Source organism: Sitophilus oryzae, unplaced genomic scaffold, assembly GCF_002938485.1.
Source record: "Sitophilus oryzae breed Bouriz unplaced genomic scaffold, Soryzae_2.0 scaffold_552_pilon_pilon, whole genome shotgun sequence".
NCBI lineage: Eukaryota > Metazoa > Arthropoda > Insecta > Coleoptera > Curculionidae > Sitophilus > Sitophilus oryzae.
The window spans coordinates 460,836-477,371 of NW_022147143.1; the positions used below are offsets into that span (position 1 = coordinate 460,836).

At 31.8% G+C, this 16,536-nt stretch overlaps 1 protein-coding gene and 1 long non-coding RNA gene across 3 annotated transcripts in view; one reads left to right on the top strand and one right to left on the bottom strand.

The window, feature by feature from the left end:
* LOC115887112 overlaps window positions 1-4,219 on the top strand; it is a 38,504-nt gene extending 34,285 nt beyond the window's left edge. Inside the window, exon 3 of the long non-coding RNA XR_004051009.1 lies at window positions 4,167-4,219. This is a non-coding gene — a long non-coding RNA (uncharacterized LOC115887112). The remainder of the gene's footprint in view (window positions 1-4,166) is intronic.
* Window positions 1-16,143, bottom strand: part of LOC115887111 (fibroblast growth factor 23-like) — a 77,666-nt gene extending 61,523 nt beyond the window's left edge. Inside the window, exon 1 of one of the 2 annotated variants that reach the window (XM_030906436.1) lies at window positions 15,658-16,143. In XM_030906436.1, the coding sequence (XP_030762296.1) occupies window positions 15,658-15,931 (274 nt within the window). In that variant the 5' untranslated portion in view covers window positions 15,932-16,143. The remainder of the gene's footprint in view (window positions 1-15,657) is intronic. The other variant, XM_030906437.1, reaches the window with a different exon arrangement.
* Between the last annotated feature and the right edge of the window lie 393 nt (window positions 16,144-16,536).

The following is a 16,536-nucleotide window of genomic DNA, read 5'->3' on the forward strand; positions in this document are numbered from 1 at the left end:
GAAATAATAACAAAGAAAAATATTTAAGGATATGTCCCAAGAATATAAATGATTCTAATTTTGTCTGTGCATAAGTGATTTAATGATGATTCCAAAAAAAATTGTTGTGGTTTTATGCTAAAAAGTATCAAGAAAATAACAAAATTTTAAATATTACATGCATTGAATGGGTAAAGAGTGTTGTCGATTAAACATATTATATATTTTTTGGGTGGAGTAAATGAGCTGTTATTTTTGAAAGTGGTTTAAGTCCAATTTTTAAAAAAATAAGTTAATTGTATAAATTTCAGTAAGATATAGACACATTCTTTCCATATTTATAATCATTCATTCAATGGAGTACACGATTTTTTTATAAAAATTATAAAATGTTACCACAATTTTTTTTTTTTTGAAAGTGGAATAAGTTCATTCCTAATAATTATAATTAAAATAATTTTCTTGTTGCCATTATTATTCTCAAGACTATTATAATGCAATAAAGGCTTGCCGAAAAAAATAGCTTCATTTTGTGTGAAATGAAAAGAGGAGACTTTGATGAAACTCATTTTTTTATAAAATTAGTATGGAAGAAAATTCTCCATTTAATACAATTTTTTTATTTGGTTTTGAACCAAAAAATCTCAGCAAAATTAATGAGTAATAATAAATATGACCATTATGTAATCACGATTCTGCTTAAACTGCTTGACGTTTAAAGCTGATTTTTGGCAAATGGATTGACTGTGGGGGGAGGTTGTAGAATTCCAAGAGGGTGAAAACGCCCCTCAAATATTACAATATTTGTTATTTAAAAAACGGTTAGTCTTTCGGGAAAACGTTTGGACACGCATAATTTATTTTGTTTTTTTACATATTTTGAAATTTTTAAAAAAGTCGTACAGGGTGTTCCAAAAAGTTGGGTAATTCTGTTTAAACTGCTTGACGTAAAAAGCTTATTTTTGGCAAACGGATTTTTCGAAAGTCAAATTCCAACGAGATGAAACTAGCTCTCAAATATTACCAAGTTATATAATAATATCGCCATATTGTTTTTTCTCATGCTGACATAAATGTGAGAAAATGTTATCCAGTTTGTATGTTAATGGAAATTCTTGCTTTGCTTTATCATCACCATTACAAATGATTAATTCGACGCGAACGAAGTCGCGGAACACGTTAGTATATTTTTGAAAGTGGTTTAAATCCGTCTAGATTTAAAAAAATCGTTTATTTTTTGTAACAATTGTAACATCACTCAAATATATTAAGGCTTACGAATATTTTTAAATCAATTCAAATGCAAAACATTAAATATCTCGATCCGTGGAAAAATGGACTTATAACATTTTCAAAAATAACAGCTCAAATGTTAATTGGTAAATCACTAGGTACTCGCCACCGTGCACAAATGATCAATTGGAGGTCCCAGATAACATATCCATCCAACCGATTCATTCATAACGAATAAGCCTGTTTCTCAAGTAATAACTCATAATTCATCGTTAGAAAGATAACTGCATCGTCGTCATTTCTTAAATGATTTATTTTTATTGTACTATGTAGATTAGGATTTAATTAATTTAATGCACTGACCAAAAGTGACACGCATATTTCTATTCAAATATATTTGGAGCGGAAATATAATGGTCGCGGCTAGAAAATAATAAATTAAAAAGTCACAAGTCAATTTAGGAACGGTAATGACCAGTCTCGTCTATGTTAATTGTGCTCGAGTTTTTAGCGTTAATATGTTTATTAAAACTAAAAGAGCTACATATTATATAAATAGCTTTTGTTTAAAATAGGTGACTAACCATCAAATATCTGTATCGCCAGAGCTGCAGGCTCACAGAAAACTCAAGTCTTTTTTTGATTTAAATCATTTTAATGACTTTAGTCATTTTTCGAAAGCTGACTTAAGACTTAAAATTTAAGTCTTTTTATAAAAGACTTAAGTTGTTAAAATGATTTAAGTCTTTCTATAAAAGGCTTAAGTCAGATTTTTTTATATTTTTATGATACATTTTTAACAGCAGCATTCCTTTTTAAGGCGGTAGCAAAGCAGCAGATTAAAAAAACAATGCTCAATACCACTAGTAAATAAAATGTTAGTTTTTCCGAACTGGTTTTGATTATTTGTCGTGTTACGCGTGCGTAGTGACTCGAGAGTTGTCTTTATTTTTTGAAGAGTACCTTAAAATCCCATGCCACCTTATGCCATCTAATATTTTATGTATATTATGCTATCGATATATTACATAGTGATCAAAACACATCACCACCAAATGGATACAAATAAAGTAGTACCACAGATTATACAGATTATAAACTTATCGTCAAAAGCATTGTTTTTCGTGGTTCCAACTTTCGGAGTTGCCCACTAGTTAGGTTACTAGTTTGCGCACAAGCACGCCCACTAATGGCCTCTAAAATTGTACACAGCGCCTGACCGGCTCAGTTATTCGCTGTTCAAACGGGAGTTTATTTCTGCGCACAAGAAAATTTACTCGTTTGCTCATCGTCATAAAAAACAATTTTCGTACCACGAATTAGGGACAAGATTTTTATCTGTATACTTATAGGATACCTAATCTGTGGTAGTACTTTAAAAGTACTACAAAACTGGTTAAATTTTAGAAAAAAACATATTTTTGTGTTTGTAGTTGTTCTGAAAATTAACCGTTTTATTTTATGTGGTTTTAGTATCATCTGTATCTGCTATGGTTAATCTATACTAATATACAAAATCCTTAAGTGACTGACATACTGATTAATCACGATCCTGCTCAAACCACTCAACGTAAGAAGCTCAATTTTGGCATACAGGTTGATTCTAGGGTGTAGAGGTTCGATAAGAAGGGATTTTTCGAAATTCCGGTTCTAAGAGGGTGAAACCACCCCTCAAAGATTACAATATTTTTTATTTAAAAAACGGTCAAGTCTCCGAAAAAACGCTTAAACACGTATATTTAATTTTATTTTTTTACATATTTTAAGATTTTTTAAAAATGTATACAGGGTGTTTCGAAAAATCTGGTCATTGATTAATCACGATCCTGCTTAAAGCGCTTGACGTAAAAAGCTGATTTTTGGAAAACAGATTGACTTTAGGGTATAGAGGTTCGATAAAAAAGGATTTTTCGAAACTCGAATTCTAAGGGGGTAAAACTGTCCCTCAAATATTTAAAAAAAAATATTTAAAAACCGGTGAGTTTTTCGGAAAAACTCTTAAACACGTATATTTTATTTTGTTGTTTTACATATTTTAAGATTTTTTATAAATTTATACAGGTTGTTTCATAAAATATGACCATTGAGTAATCACGATTCTGCTTAGACTGCTTGACGTTTAAAGCTGATTTTTGGCAAACGGATTGACTGTGGGGTGTAGAGGTTCGATAAGGAGGGGTTTCTCGAATCTCAAATTCCAAGAGGGTGAAAACGCCCCTCAAATATTAAAATATTTGTTATTTAAAAAACGGTTAGTCTTTCGGGAAAACGCTTGGACAAGCATGATTATTTTGTAATTTTTTAAAAAATCATACAGGGTGTTCCAAAAGTTGGGTAATTTCTTAACCACGATTCTGCTTAAAAAAAAAATATTGTTTTTTCTCATGCTGACATAAATGTGAGAAAATTTTATCCAGTTTGTATGTTAATGGAAATTCTTGCTTTCCTTTATCATCACCATTACAAATGATTAATTCGACGCGAACGAAGTCGCTGGTATACGCTAGTTAATAATATGATACTTAGTAAGAAAATCTCTAATTGATAATACAAGAAAATTAATATTAACATTTAAAAAAGGTGCTTAAATTGAATTCTGGTTGTCTTGGCTGGAGAGTAATTATATTGATTCAAGTCATTTTACTGACCTAACTTGCAGAACATCACGATTTAAGTCAAAAATATAGACTTAAGTCATAAAAACGACTTAAATAATGTTATATTGATTTAAGTCTTTACAAAAATGACTTGACTTGAAATAAAATGACTTAAGTCAAAAACTTAAGACTTAAATCGTTTGAACTTTATGTTGAATTTGACTGAAGACTTAAATCATTTTGATTTCAAGACTAAAGTCTTTTTAAAACTGATTTGTTGCATCTCTGTGTATCGCTAGAATAAAAACAGCTCCATTATTATTGTCTGGCTCAAATCCTCTTTCTTTTTGTTTGTAGAACTTATTGCCAAACGAATTGAATTGGAGATGGATTCTTACGAAAATTACAGGGTAGGTACTGTAAGATGTTTAGGTTTAGACGCGGTCAGTAGGTTTGATTCTGCGGTCTTTTTTTAAAAATAAATCGATCAGTTACAGAAAGAACTAACAAAAAATCTTCCGCTTATGATTAATATATCGAAAACGTTCAAATTAAAGCTAATGGAAAATATTAGAGGTCCATTGTAAAAAGTAATTAGCATATTTTAAGACACACTAATTGCCGCATTTTTATTACATTTCTATTACTACTTAGCGTTTACGGCTTTGACGTACAAACATCTATAAAAAAATGAACAATGCAGCGTCAGATTAAATCAAGAAAAAATGAAATAAAACAATCGAAAGATCAATAAAAATAAATCTATATCAAATTCTTTCTCACTATATGTCCTAGGCCGTATTGTCTCGTTCCACCTATGTGGTCCCGTAAAACGACAAGTCATAAAATAATGTTTTGTTATTATCTTCAGTTATGCTCTGTGGGGCCAACAAGCGATTATGCGGCATTTACATGGCTAGAAGTAATCATTTGACTTTTGATTTTCCTTGGCACGTACACCGACCGATCATATGATTATCCAATTAAGGCTGATTCCAATTAAAAAATTTTAAATTTAATTCTCCTCTACCTTGTCGGTGGCTTCACTCCGAGAAACGTTATTACAGCATATCCGAATTATTATTATCGCTTATCTTTATCTAAACGTCTGCGAAAGCTTGTTAATACAATAATTATTTTTTTATCTCCTCTGATAGGCCCAGTGTTCTAATTTCTTCACGATACACTTTAATGGCTCATTCTGTTACTTTTTCATCAGTTTTTTTAATGTATTTCAACAGCCAAAAACACGGAGTATTTACTGTGAAAATATGGTTTACGGTGATGAAAAAAAAAATTCTGGTAAAATTTGATTCTTCGTGATTTTCTACTTCCCAATTAAATAACAAGGGGGATTTTTTTTGGGAATTTTATTGCGTGGTAACAAATCAGCGTATTGTAAAAATTAGTACATATTCTTGTAGGAAATTGAACGGTCTTCAAAAAAGGTCTGATATGATTTTTCATTTAATCGACTCGTTTGAAAGTTATTGAAGGTTAAATTTCAACTTCAAATCTATACTAAAATATATAAAATCCTTTAGTGACTGACATACTGATTAATCACGATCCTGCTCAAACCACTCAACGTAAGAAGCTCAATTTTGGCATATAGGTTGATTCTAGGGTGTAGAGGTTCGATAAGAAGGGATTTTTCGAAATTCCAGTTCCAAGAGGGTGAAACCTCCCCTCAAATATTACAATATTTTTTATTTAAAAAACCGGTGAGTTTTTCGGAAAAACTCTTAAACACGTATATTTTATTTTGTTGTTTTACATATTTTAAGATTTTTTATAAATTTATACAGGGTGTTTCATAAAATATGACCATTGAGTAATCACGATTCTGCTTAAACTGCTTGACGTTTAAAGCTGATTTTTGGCAAACGGATTGACTGGGGTGTAGAGGTTCGATAAGGAGGGGTTTCTCGAATCTCAAATTCCAAGAGGGTGAAAACGCCACTCAAATATTACTTGTGACCTCTTAATATTAATATTAAGAGCTCAAACTTTACCATAATTTTTTCTTTCATGATCGTGAACGATATTTTCACAGTAACTAAAAACAAAAAAAAAATATTTTTTTTTGTACACCCTAATATACAGTTAAATTATTTTTATCACCTATTAAGATAGATATATCTGAATTGTGTAACGCATAGTATTTTCCATTATACACATTGCAGAACTGATAAAAGGTATCTAAAAGCTTATACGATTTTGATTTTTAAACAATAGAATCATTGTTAAATTGGACATAAAAATGTTATAGGCAGATGTAAGAACTTCTAGTTTTGTAAACAGTTTGTTTTTTTAGTATCAGTTAAGAAATATACATTTATAATGTATTGTAAAAACAAAATTAATAAGAGATAAAGTAAAAAGTGTTAATTAAAAAGAATTTGGTCATTTGAGGACGATAATTCAAAAATAATTAAAGTAAAACACCAATCATTCTGTATTAAGCAACATCTAGTTGTCAAATTCCCAAAATTTTCCTCGATTTATTCCACTTTTTCGTTCCTTTGATTATTATATAAATAGCTGGTCTTTTGATAAACAAAAATTAGTACTATTTTAGAAATTATCTAGAAAAATATCACTGGAATAGATTTATTACACTCTTGGCACTTTGGACAGCTACGTTAACAGTTATATGAAGTGTTAAATATGTCGCAGACATCATTATATTAAATGGTGCTGCCGAGGAAAGTTTATAACTCTGAAAATTTTTATACCTTTGTTTTATTATGATAAATACATAGAAATATTCAAAAGAAGTTAAAAAATATGGGAGAAATTTACATGTCTCTGTTGATCTTGATATATATTTTTTTGGTTATGGGAGCATAGTGGTTCTTAAGGAAAGGTAAAAGTATGTTCGTCCGGTTTATGCTGCACTGCATGGTCATTGGAGAAATATAAAAGTTTTTGTTGATCGAAAATTAGCAACGATTCAAAGGTCCATTGCCCTCGATGTCAATTCGGAATTTATTCTTGATCTGAAATTGATTTGTATCAAGTTATATCAGCTTATTCCCTTTTTTATTTATTATATACAGGGTGTCCCAGGCTGGGCGAGCAAAGTTTCTAGAGATCTAGATCGGAGATTTTTTGCACATCATTATTTCGCAATAAGATCTATCAGTTAAAAATATTTTCAATATGGCGGTACTTCCGGAAATGCCATTTTAAATGCGTACCCCCATTTTTTATTATAAATTTAAATTCTCTATAAAATTTGGAAACCCACTTTTTTATTTCACCTGTGGAAAGGTTTTTTAATTTGACGTTTAGGCTATACAATTTCTTTTGACAGGCAGTTCTTTTCCTCCAAAAATTTTAAATATTTTTTTTCACAAAAACGGTTTTTACAGAAATTTTACAAAGAATTTAAGTATGTAATAAAAAATGGGGATCTCCATTTAAAATAAAAAAGTTGCTGTTCCGATATTTCCGGAAGTGCCGTCATATTGAAAATATTTTTAATTGATAGATCTCAATGATGTGCAAAAAATCTCCGATGTAGATCTCGTGGTTCTATAGAAACTTCTAATGCACGCTCAGCCTGGGATACCCTGTATATAAAAAATATATATCTTCTTATCTGATCCCCGACATGACAATGCAAGTATTTTTTTGTTTTATTTTTCCCTTTGTATATATTAACCTGTTAATTGATATCAGGTAAAGTTTTATCCGTGCAGAAGTTAATTTAAAGGAGCTCTTTCATATTCTTAAGCACATCAGTTCAAGACGGTTCACACCTCTGACAGCCGCGTTGTTTACTAATGTCGCTTCAGAGTTAAAGAACATATTTATTAAAGGAATAATATTAAAACAGTTTTTGTTTTTATTTTTGCCGACTAACAAAATACATATTAATGAGCCGCGACTGGAAAAATATATTTTTTAAGGTCATTTTTGGGTTAGGGTTTTTTTTAAATGTTTTTGGAGCCATTAAAGGAGTGACTTTGATGAATTCAAATGCTGACAAGCCACTAATGTTATACTCATTCAGAGCTACAATCAGTCAGTTTAAAAAAAACTTATATCTTAAGTCATTTCTAAAATAAAAATGATTAAAAGTCTATTACGCTGTACTTTCGGGTCGGGTAAAAGGGGTGATTCAGGGTCATGACTTAAATCATTAAGTCACATCATTTTAAATGATGTGACTTAAGTTTTCTGAGAGTTGCAGCTCTGTACTCATTTGACAAAAAAATGCCATTTCCTCTAAATTTTCTTAAGGTTGTATTTTGCTTGTTTCAGATATTCCTTCTTTGCCAATGGTAGAATTAATTCATCAAGGTAAGTTATTAACTACTTTTATTTACTGTTGCGATTTTTCTTCATAACATCTCCTTTAAAATAATAATGAAACGAAAGAGAAAAAGAAAGTAATCCACCAACCGCTTTGGGATCTTATTAAATTTCATATATCTCAGCTCCCTGATTTATTGGCGTAAGATATTTTACGTACCATTCGATTAAAGTCTCAAAGGAATATCAATTACAACGACTATCCATTTCACAGCAGGTTAGTCTTTAGCGCCCCTTATTCAACTAAATAAGATATAAGGTTTGATGGGACCACCCTAAATTTACCCCATCGTTAGGCCTTTGTTTAGAGCCTAGGCTGTTCCTTCGATATATCACTGAATATTTCCATGTCTGAGCGTCTCAAGTAAATTAAAGGCACCCGACGCGGGCCGGGCATGATGAGTACGGTACAATATTTCTCCATAATCGACATTAACAGAACCCCAAGTCAATTAATAATATATCTATGTGTTATTTGAATTTCTAAACAAACTTCAACGCAGCGTGAATCGAATATGCCTAGTTCAGGCTCTATAAATGGTTAAAATACAGCTGTATTTTTTTTCTGTTGATATGCTCTTATATACAGGGTGGTCCGAATTGTATTCTGGAAACTTCAGCAGCATATTCTGCAGATAAAAATAAGTAAAAAAGTTCGTATAAATAAATGTCCTAAAAGGCTTTGATTCGGAGATACAGGATGTAGAAGTTTCATTTTTATTCCGATTTTGTCCAAATAATTTCTGAAGTGACATCAATATTTGGATGAAAATTGGTATCTGGGTGTTTTTTGACATGAGAAATTTGATTTTGATGTCAATATGTCTCGTTGTAAAACAGTGATGTGCTAAAAATCTCTGATCTAGATATTGTGGTTCTCTAGAAACTTCTAATGCACGCTCAACCTGGGACACCCTGTATAATCTCTAGAAATTATTACCAATGTTTCTTTTAGTTAAGTACATTCAGAGCATTTCACACATTCAAGAATTTTCTGTCATTAAAGGGTCATTTTATTTTAATGAAAAACTAATTAATTTTGTAATTGTTTTATCTATATATTACAGAAAATAATTATAAGGCTAATAGATTTTAAATTTGTTATTTTTTGTCGCGACAGTATGAATTTAAATGGCATCGCATTTTTCGATGGGTCCAAATAGTTCCCTGACACATTTTTATCACTGAATATAATTAAAACTAGTGACTAATCTAATCTATTTCGAAAATTTTCTAGTAACACTACATCAAAAGTAGTTTTTAATTGTTTTATCAATTGTAATTCGAGCCTTAATAGTGTTTTCTTTAAAACTGACCTCGCCTTGTGAGGTCCCTGCTTTTTCCTTTTCCGTATTCATGCCGCTTGTGATAGCAGAAAATATCAACAGGTACAAGTTCCACTTTCGTGATTTTTCCTTAATTTCGCGTTAAATACACCAAAGACGTATTTAGCCGAAACGATAATAATTTATATTTATATCAATCCGTACGCGTGTATGTAGCCAAGGAAATTCAGAAGCCGGAGCTATTGTGATTGCGATAGTCAAAATAAATCGTTCCTGTTGATTTTGGATTGTTGCTGTTAATTGGCGATGCGAAAATGATTCACAGAGTTGAATAACACCGAGGAAATTTCATTTACATCATGATATAGACCTATATTTTATCTAATATACATTTTCATTCATAGATATATTTATAAAATAATTTAAGTCTTTTTATGATTTAAATCATTTTAATGACTTAAGTCATTTGATTTTAAGTCATTTTTCGAAAGCTGACTTAAGATTTAAAATTTAAGTATTTTTCAAAATGATTTGTCTTTAGAAAAGTCTTAATTTAAGTCATTAAATAAGGCTTAAATATTTTAAAAAATTTAGGTCTTTTTAGAAAAGACTTAAGTCATTAAAATGATTTAAGTCTTTTCATAAAAGACTTAAGTCAGATTTTTATATATTTTTACTAGCGTGTACCAGCGACTTCGTTCGCGTCGAATTAATCATTTGTAATGGTGATGATAAAGCAAAGCAAGAATTTCCATTAACATACAAACTGGATAAAATTTTCTCACATTTATGTCAGCATGAGAAAAAACAATATGGCGATATTATTATATAGCTTGGTAATATTTGAGGGGTAGTTTCATCTCGTTGGTATTTGACTTTCGAAAAATCCGTTTGCCAAAAATAAGCTTTTTACGTCAAGCAGTTTAAGCAGAATCGTGGTTAATTAATTACCCAACTTTTTGGAACACCCTGTATGATTTTTTAAAAAATTTCAAAACATGTAAAAAAGTAAAATAAATTATGCGTGTCCAAGCGTTTTCCCGACTAGACTAACCGTTTTTTAATTAACAAATATTGTAATATTTGAGGGGCGTTTTCACCCTCTTGGAATTTGAGATTCGAGAAACCCCTCCTTATCGAACCTCTACACCCCACAGTCAATCCGTTTACCAAAAATCAGCTTTAAACGTCAAGTAGTTTAATCAGAATCGTGACTACTCAATGGTCATATTTTATGAAACACCCTGTATAAATTTATAAAAAATCTTAAAATATGAAAAACAACAAAATAAAATATACGTGTTTAAGAGTTTTCCGAAAAACTCAACGGTTTTTAAATAAAAAATGTTCTTATATTTGAGGGGTGGTTTCACCCCCTTAGAATTCGAATTTCGAAAAATCCCTTCTTATCGAACCTCAACCATCGAACCAGTCAATCCATTTTCCAAAAATCAGCTTTTTACGTCAAGCGCTTTAAGCAGGATCGTGATTAATCAATGACCAGATTTTTTCGAAACACCCTGTGTACATTTTTAAAAAATCTTAAAATATGTAAAAAAACAAAATAAAATATACGTGTTTAAGCGTTTTTTCGGAAACTTGACCGTTTTTTAAATAAAAAATATTGTAATATTTGAGGGGTGGTTTCACCCTCTTGGAACTGGAATTTCGAAAAATCCCATTTGCCAAAAAATGCCAAAATTGAGCTTCTTACGTTGAGTGGTTTGAGCAAGATCGTGATTAATCAGTATGTCAGACTAAGTCTATATTTTTGACTTAAATCATGATAATCTGCAAGTTAAGTCAGTAAAATGACTTAAATCGGTATTATTAATTACCCTCAAGACTTGAAAATTTAAATCTTAAGAGTACCAGTAGTACTTTACCAGTAGTTCATTTATTTAAGATAAAATTATTAAAAATTGTGAACTAATTCTGATAAAAACGATGGCCCTTTTAAGCCAAGTGTTTGGTATTTAATCATACCCTCCTTTCGAGTAGGCAGCCAGTCTAGGCACCTGTATTAGCTTGAAAGGGCAGTAGAGCACATCAAACGCACCAAACTGATTAATGATGTTTTAAGTCAAGTCTTTTTAAAACGTCAGGGTGGACATGTTCACAATTAATCTAAGACATTTTATGAAACAGATTTAGGTGGTTTAACACAAACAGTCCATTTAAACTGGAGAAGAATAAGACTGAAGATAAATGAACGACTGCTCCTAACTACCACAGCCCGATGTAAACTGTTATCTATTTCTAAACTACATTAAAAAAAATCGTGAAAACCTCCTTCCAGCCGAATAAAATCAACGAGTTTATTAAGATTTCCCAATTTCTATGTCGTTCATTCAACTGCTTTAATATTTTAATTTATTTGCGTGCGGTAACAGCCTTGGTGGTAACCCTGATAGAACTTGTACCCAAGCGGTAATTTTTGCATCCTTTTGATATTAGAGGAGACGTGATAAATCTCACATCACATTAAAAATAAATAAAAACCACATTCGGGATCTTCAAATATTCCTTAATAAATAAACCCTAATCATAGCTGTTTTATAATGTTCAATCTACATTATTCAAGCTTTCAGAAATGAAAAGAAAGTAAACATTATTTCATTCAACCTAATAATTCAGCGCGATTCAGACGGTAGGCTATATTTTTGTTCTAACTAGAGACTAGAGTCAGGTTCGTCAGCGTAAGAACTATAAATAAAAAAAAACATAAAATACTATAAAATATGTCGGCCGCATAATGTAAATAGGACGTTTAAATAAAAGAAATATGTAGAACTAACAGTTACTGACATCAAACGAAAAAAAACTCATCATGTTCATCGAGTGGATTAGTCTTAACAGATCGCCAGATACAAACTTTGAAGAAATAATACGGTTAGGTACATATACAGGGTATCTTACAAAAACCAAGCCTTCATTAATCAGGTATAGGCTTGTTCTGAGTACTATTTTAGTAGCTAAACACGGTTTAAACTTGATTAAAGGAAATCTATTGTAGTTTTAACGTGGATTATGTTACATCCTATTACAGTATATCGTAAGTGACCCTGTATAAAGCTAAGCCGATTGCTGTCGAACAAGAAAAATGCATTTAAGTGTTCACGTTCGTTGTCTTTATATAAGTATCTGCACATGTGATAGCTTAAACAGAAGCTAATTATGAATTGGTCACTACTTTAACTCGATTCCGATTTTAATGAATTTATCTCGAACGTCGGCTTTGTATCTACCGGTATTAGCGTTTGCCCTAATTGGAGCTAATCAAATTAAATCAATACTTAAGTAACTTTAATATAAGAAACACCGAACATATTAGCTTTGAAAAAAGATATATAATTTTTGGATAAATTGGATAAAAAATTAAGCAGCGAGTAAAGAGGAAATAGAGGCCATCATTTAACACATTATATCAAGATTGTTGTGCATGTAACTCTAGATGAATGATGGAAAGTGTTGTTACCTCTCCTACGTATTGAAATTCGATCAGCTAAACAATTTGTTAGTTTTCATTACAGTATTTCAATAACATTTTTAGATTCATCTAATATATTATTTCTTTCCTTGGGTCATAATTCGTGATAGTTTAGATTAAATTATCTTTGAGATATTGGCTGGTCACTATATTTCTGGACCTACTATACCGCATTCTATGTTAAGCCTATAGAGACATGCCAAAGATACTACTCCACTATCCGCGTAGCTATGTGCTTATTTTAGCACCTGAGTCCATAGTGACGTCATTCTGTGTATATGCTAAACAATTATTTACTGCTTTACATTTGAGAAGAGCCGAAACAAAAAATCCTAAGCCCTTTTAGCTCATTTTTTATAAATATATATAGGCTTTATAAAAAAATAGATTATCTGTTACGTAAATGGACTGGATGGAACAAATTTTATAAAATTAAATTTTTCGTAGATCAGAAAAAAATATATAAAAATTATAATAATTTAGAATAAAATGATTTCATACTGTATCTATATTCTCTTACTGATAAAAAATACTTATTCTGTTTGAAAATGTAATGATGATGAAATAGTTGTAGGTGTGAAGATTTAAGTATCATAATTTATGGTAACATGTTTACAGAAAATTACGTTAATAGATGTAATTAAATAATAGTAGAAAGAGAGCTTGTATTTGTACTTTTTTCTAGAGGTTAAGTCAACAATTTATGTAATATACTTAATAATTAAGTAAAATTTGAGTTTTCACTCAAAATTGATGATTTTAATATGATGATGTAAAGATAATGTAAATATCATATTACGTAAAGTGTTGAGGAAATAATAATATAAAATATTTGTCTTTATCAGCTTTAACAGCTATGATAAAATATGGTTGTGTATACTTGAGGCAATATCTGGACAGTTCAAAATTTGAATGCGATTTCCGATGTTTCCAACCCGGTATATATTTTCAATAAGATTCGGTTAAGAACCATTGAACTATTTCAAAAAACGAATACTACTATAATACCCGGAATTACGTGAAGAATTTAATTATTATTTTTAATAGTTTGTTAGTTATTAATAACTGGTAGTGCTAAAAATGTTAAAGTGGTTACAGATGTTTGCAAGACGGCCGATACTAATTTTTAATTATTTAGATGTCTGAATAACAATATAAAACATACGATTGGATATTTGATTTTAGTTATATGCTAAATAGAAATAGCTAAGTACTATTCTCAAATATTTGAACGGCAAAAACTTTCATTCTATTGTATATTGTACGTAAAATTGAATTGTTTGGGTATATATTTTCTATTCTTGGCTGGTTGACATTTCCTGATAGATTGATTTGAAACGTATTGAAGTGATTTTGTAATTTGGACAGTGGTTTTAATAGAAAAAGTTAAATAATATATTGTCAGTAAAATATTATTGGTGTGTCTAATTGATTCATCTATGATTAAGTTAGTTGATAATTCATGATCGATTTATTCATTACATACTGAAACAATTAAATTGGAGCTTTAAATTACTTTTCTCTTGGTACTGTTCAGTCTCTCGATATTCGGAAAAAATTGGAGAAAAGGCAGTAAAACTGGTAAATATTCAAATTTGTTATTAAAGAGTTATTGAAACTCATCAAAAAATTGATAATAGTTAAGAATCCTAGTATTTTTTGAAAATTAATATATTATAATGGAACTTTAAGTAAACTTTTCTCTGTGGTTGTGTTTACTATTCACTCGTTACTTAAGACGTCGGTATAGACAGTGGCGGATACAGGGGGGGGGGGGGCATGGGGCCCGGGCCCCCCCTAAAATCTGTAAATTGGGTTAAATATTAGGCTTTTGAGTTAAAAATGGCGCCCTAAAAGGCATATTTGGCATTATTTTTTATTTGCCCCCCCCTAAAATAAATTTCTGTATCCGCCCCTGGGTATAGATAGAGAGAAAAGCTGGATAAAAGGCGGTCAAATTGGTGAAGACTCAATATAATTCCTGATTTCTTATTAACGACTTAATGATATGGGTTGAAAAATTGATAACAGTTATAGTCTTGGTATTTTTTGAAAATTGGTGCATAGAATGGAGCTTTAAATTACTTTTCTCTGTTGTATTGTTTACTCTTCACTCGTTACCAAGACGCCGGTATAGATATTGGGAAAAACGAGGACTCAATATAATATAATTCCCGATTTCTTATTAAAGAGTTATGCAACTGATTCAAAAATGGTTAATAGTTAAAGTCCTTGTAATTTTTGGAAAATGGGAGCATAGAATGGAACTTTAAATTACTTTTCTCTGTGGTACTGTTTACTCTTCACTTGCTACTAAGACGCCGGTATAGATATTGGGAAAAGCTGGAGAGAAGACAGTAAAATTGATGAAGACTCAATGTACTTGCTGATTTCTTATTAACGAGTTATTGCAACTAGTTCAAAAATGGTTAATAGTCAAATTCCTTGTAATTTTTAGAAAATTGGAACTTTAAATCCATCATGGTACTGCTTACTTCTCATTCATTAGTAAGATGCAAATACTTGGAAAAAATTGGGCAAAATTCAGCATCGATTTATTGAAACTGGTCCCAAATCGATAATAGTTAAAAGTCCATTGGCATTTTTTTGAAAACTCGAGATATATAATGGAACACTTAACAACAGCCTTCTTTGGTACTGATCACTGTTCACTAAAATGAGACGCCGCGCCGGTATAGATACGAGAAAGAAAATAGCGGAGAAGGCAGTAAAAGTGGTAAAGACTCACTGTAATTGCTAATTTCATCGGTGGTTCCGTTGACGGTACCATCCGGAAGGATCTGCAGGTGGCGGTTTTTGATGAACATTTGGACCTGCCTGGCGGTGCCCGTCACGTGTGACAGGTTGGCGCTCCGCTCACTGCGGGCGGCCGGGTCCTCCTCGGGGGCGGCTGCTGGGGGTGAGTCTTGATCGTCGGCGTCCGGCCGGGGGCGGGGGGCGGCGCTCACGGAACCAACGTAAGCGGCGGCTAGCAGTAGGCCCAGGAATAGCGCCTTCACCATGACTGGGACATAGTGTCGTCGGCACCGTCACTGTCGCTCACTATCGCGGTCCATGACGAGCGCCCGAGCGCGGCTCGGCGGTTGAATGGCGGCGTGTCTCGCTGTGGCAAACGCTGGCAACGCACTGCAGCGGCGACATGGACACCGCGACCGCGAGATACGCGCGGACTACCCATCCGATCCGAGCCTCAGGAGGAGGAAGGGTCACCAGGCACCACCAGCAGCACCGGCTCTGATAACAGGGGTCCCCAGAAGCCTTCACTGCCGCACACCTACCCCCAGCGCGCCATTCCTCACGCATCTCAACCAGCCCTCCTCACTTATCACTGTGTTGCAACAACTCAATTCTCATACAGGACTGTCATTCTTTTTTTTATTTAAAATTGGTTAATTTTTCAACATTTGCAACTTAATATACCCAGAAATAAGTATAAGTATTTTAAATTTTTTTTTTGAAAATTTGGAATTTTTTGAAAAAAAATTGAAATTTTTTTAGTTTTAAGTTAAAAAACATAATTTCTTGCTAATATGGCAACATAGGTAGTAGATTAAATTTACATGAAAGAAAGTCCAGAAAAGATCCAGTGGTTCTCAAAATTTAAGCA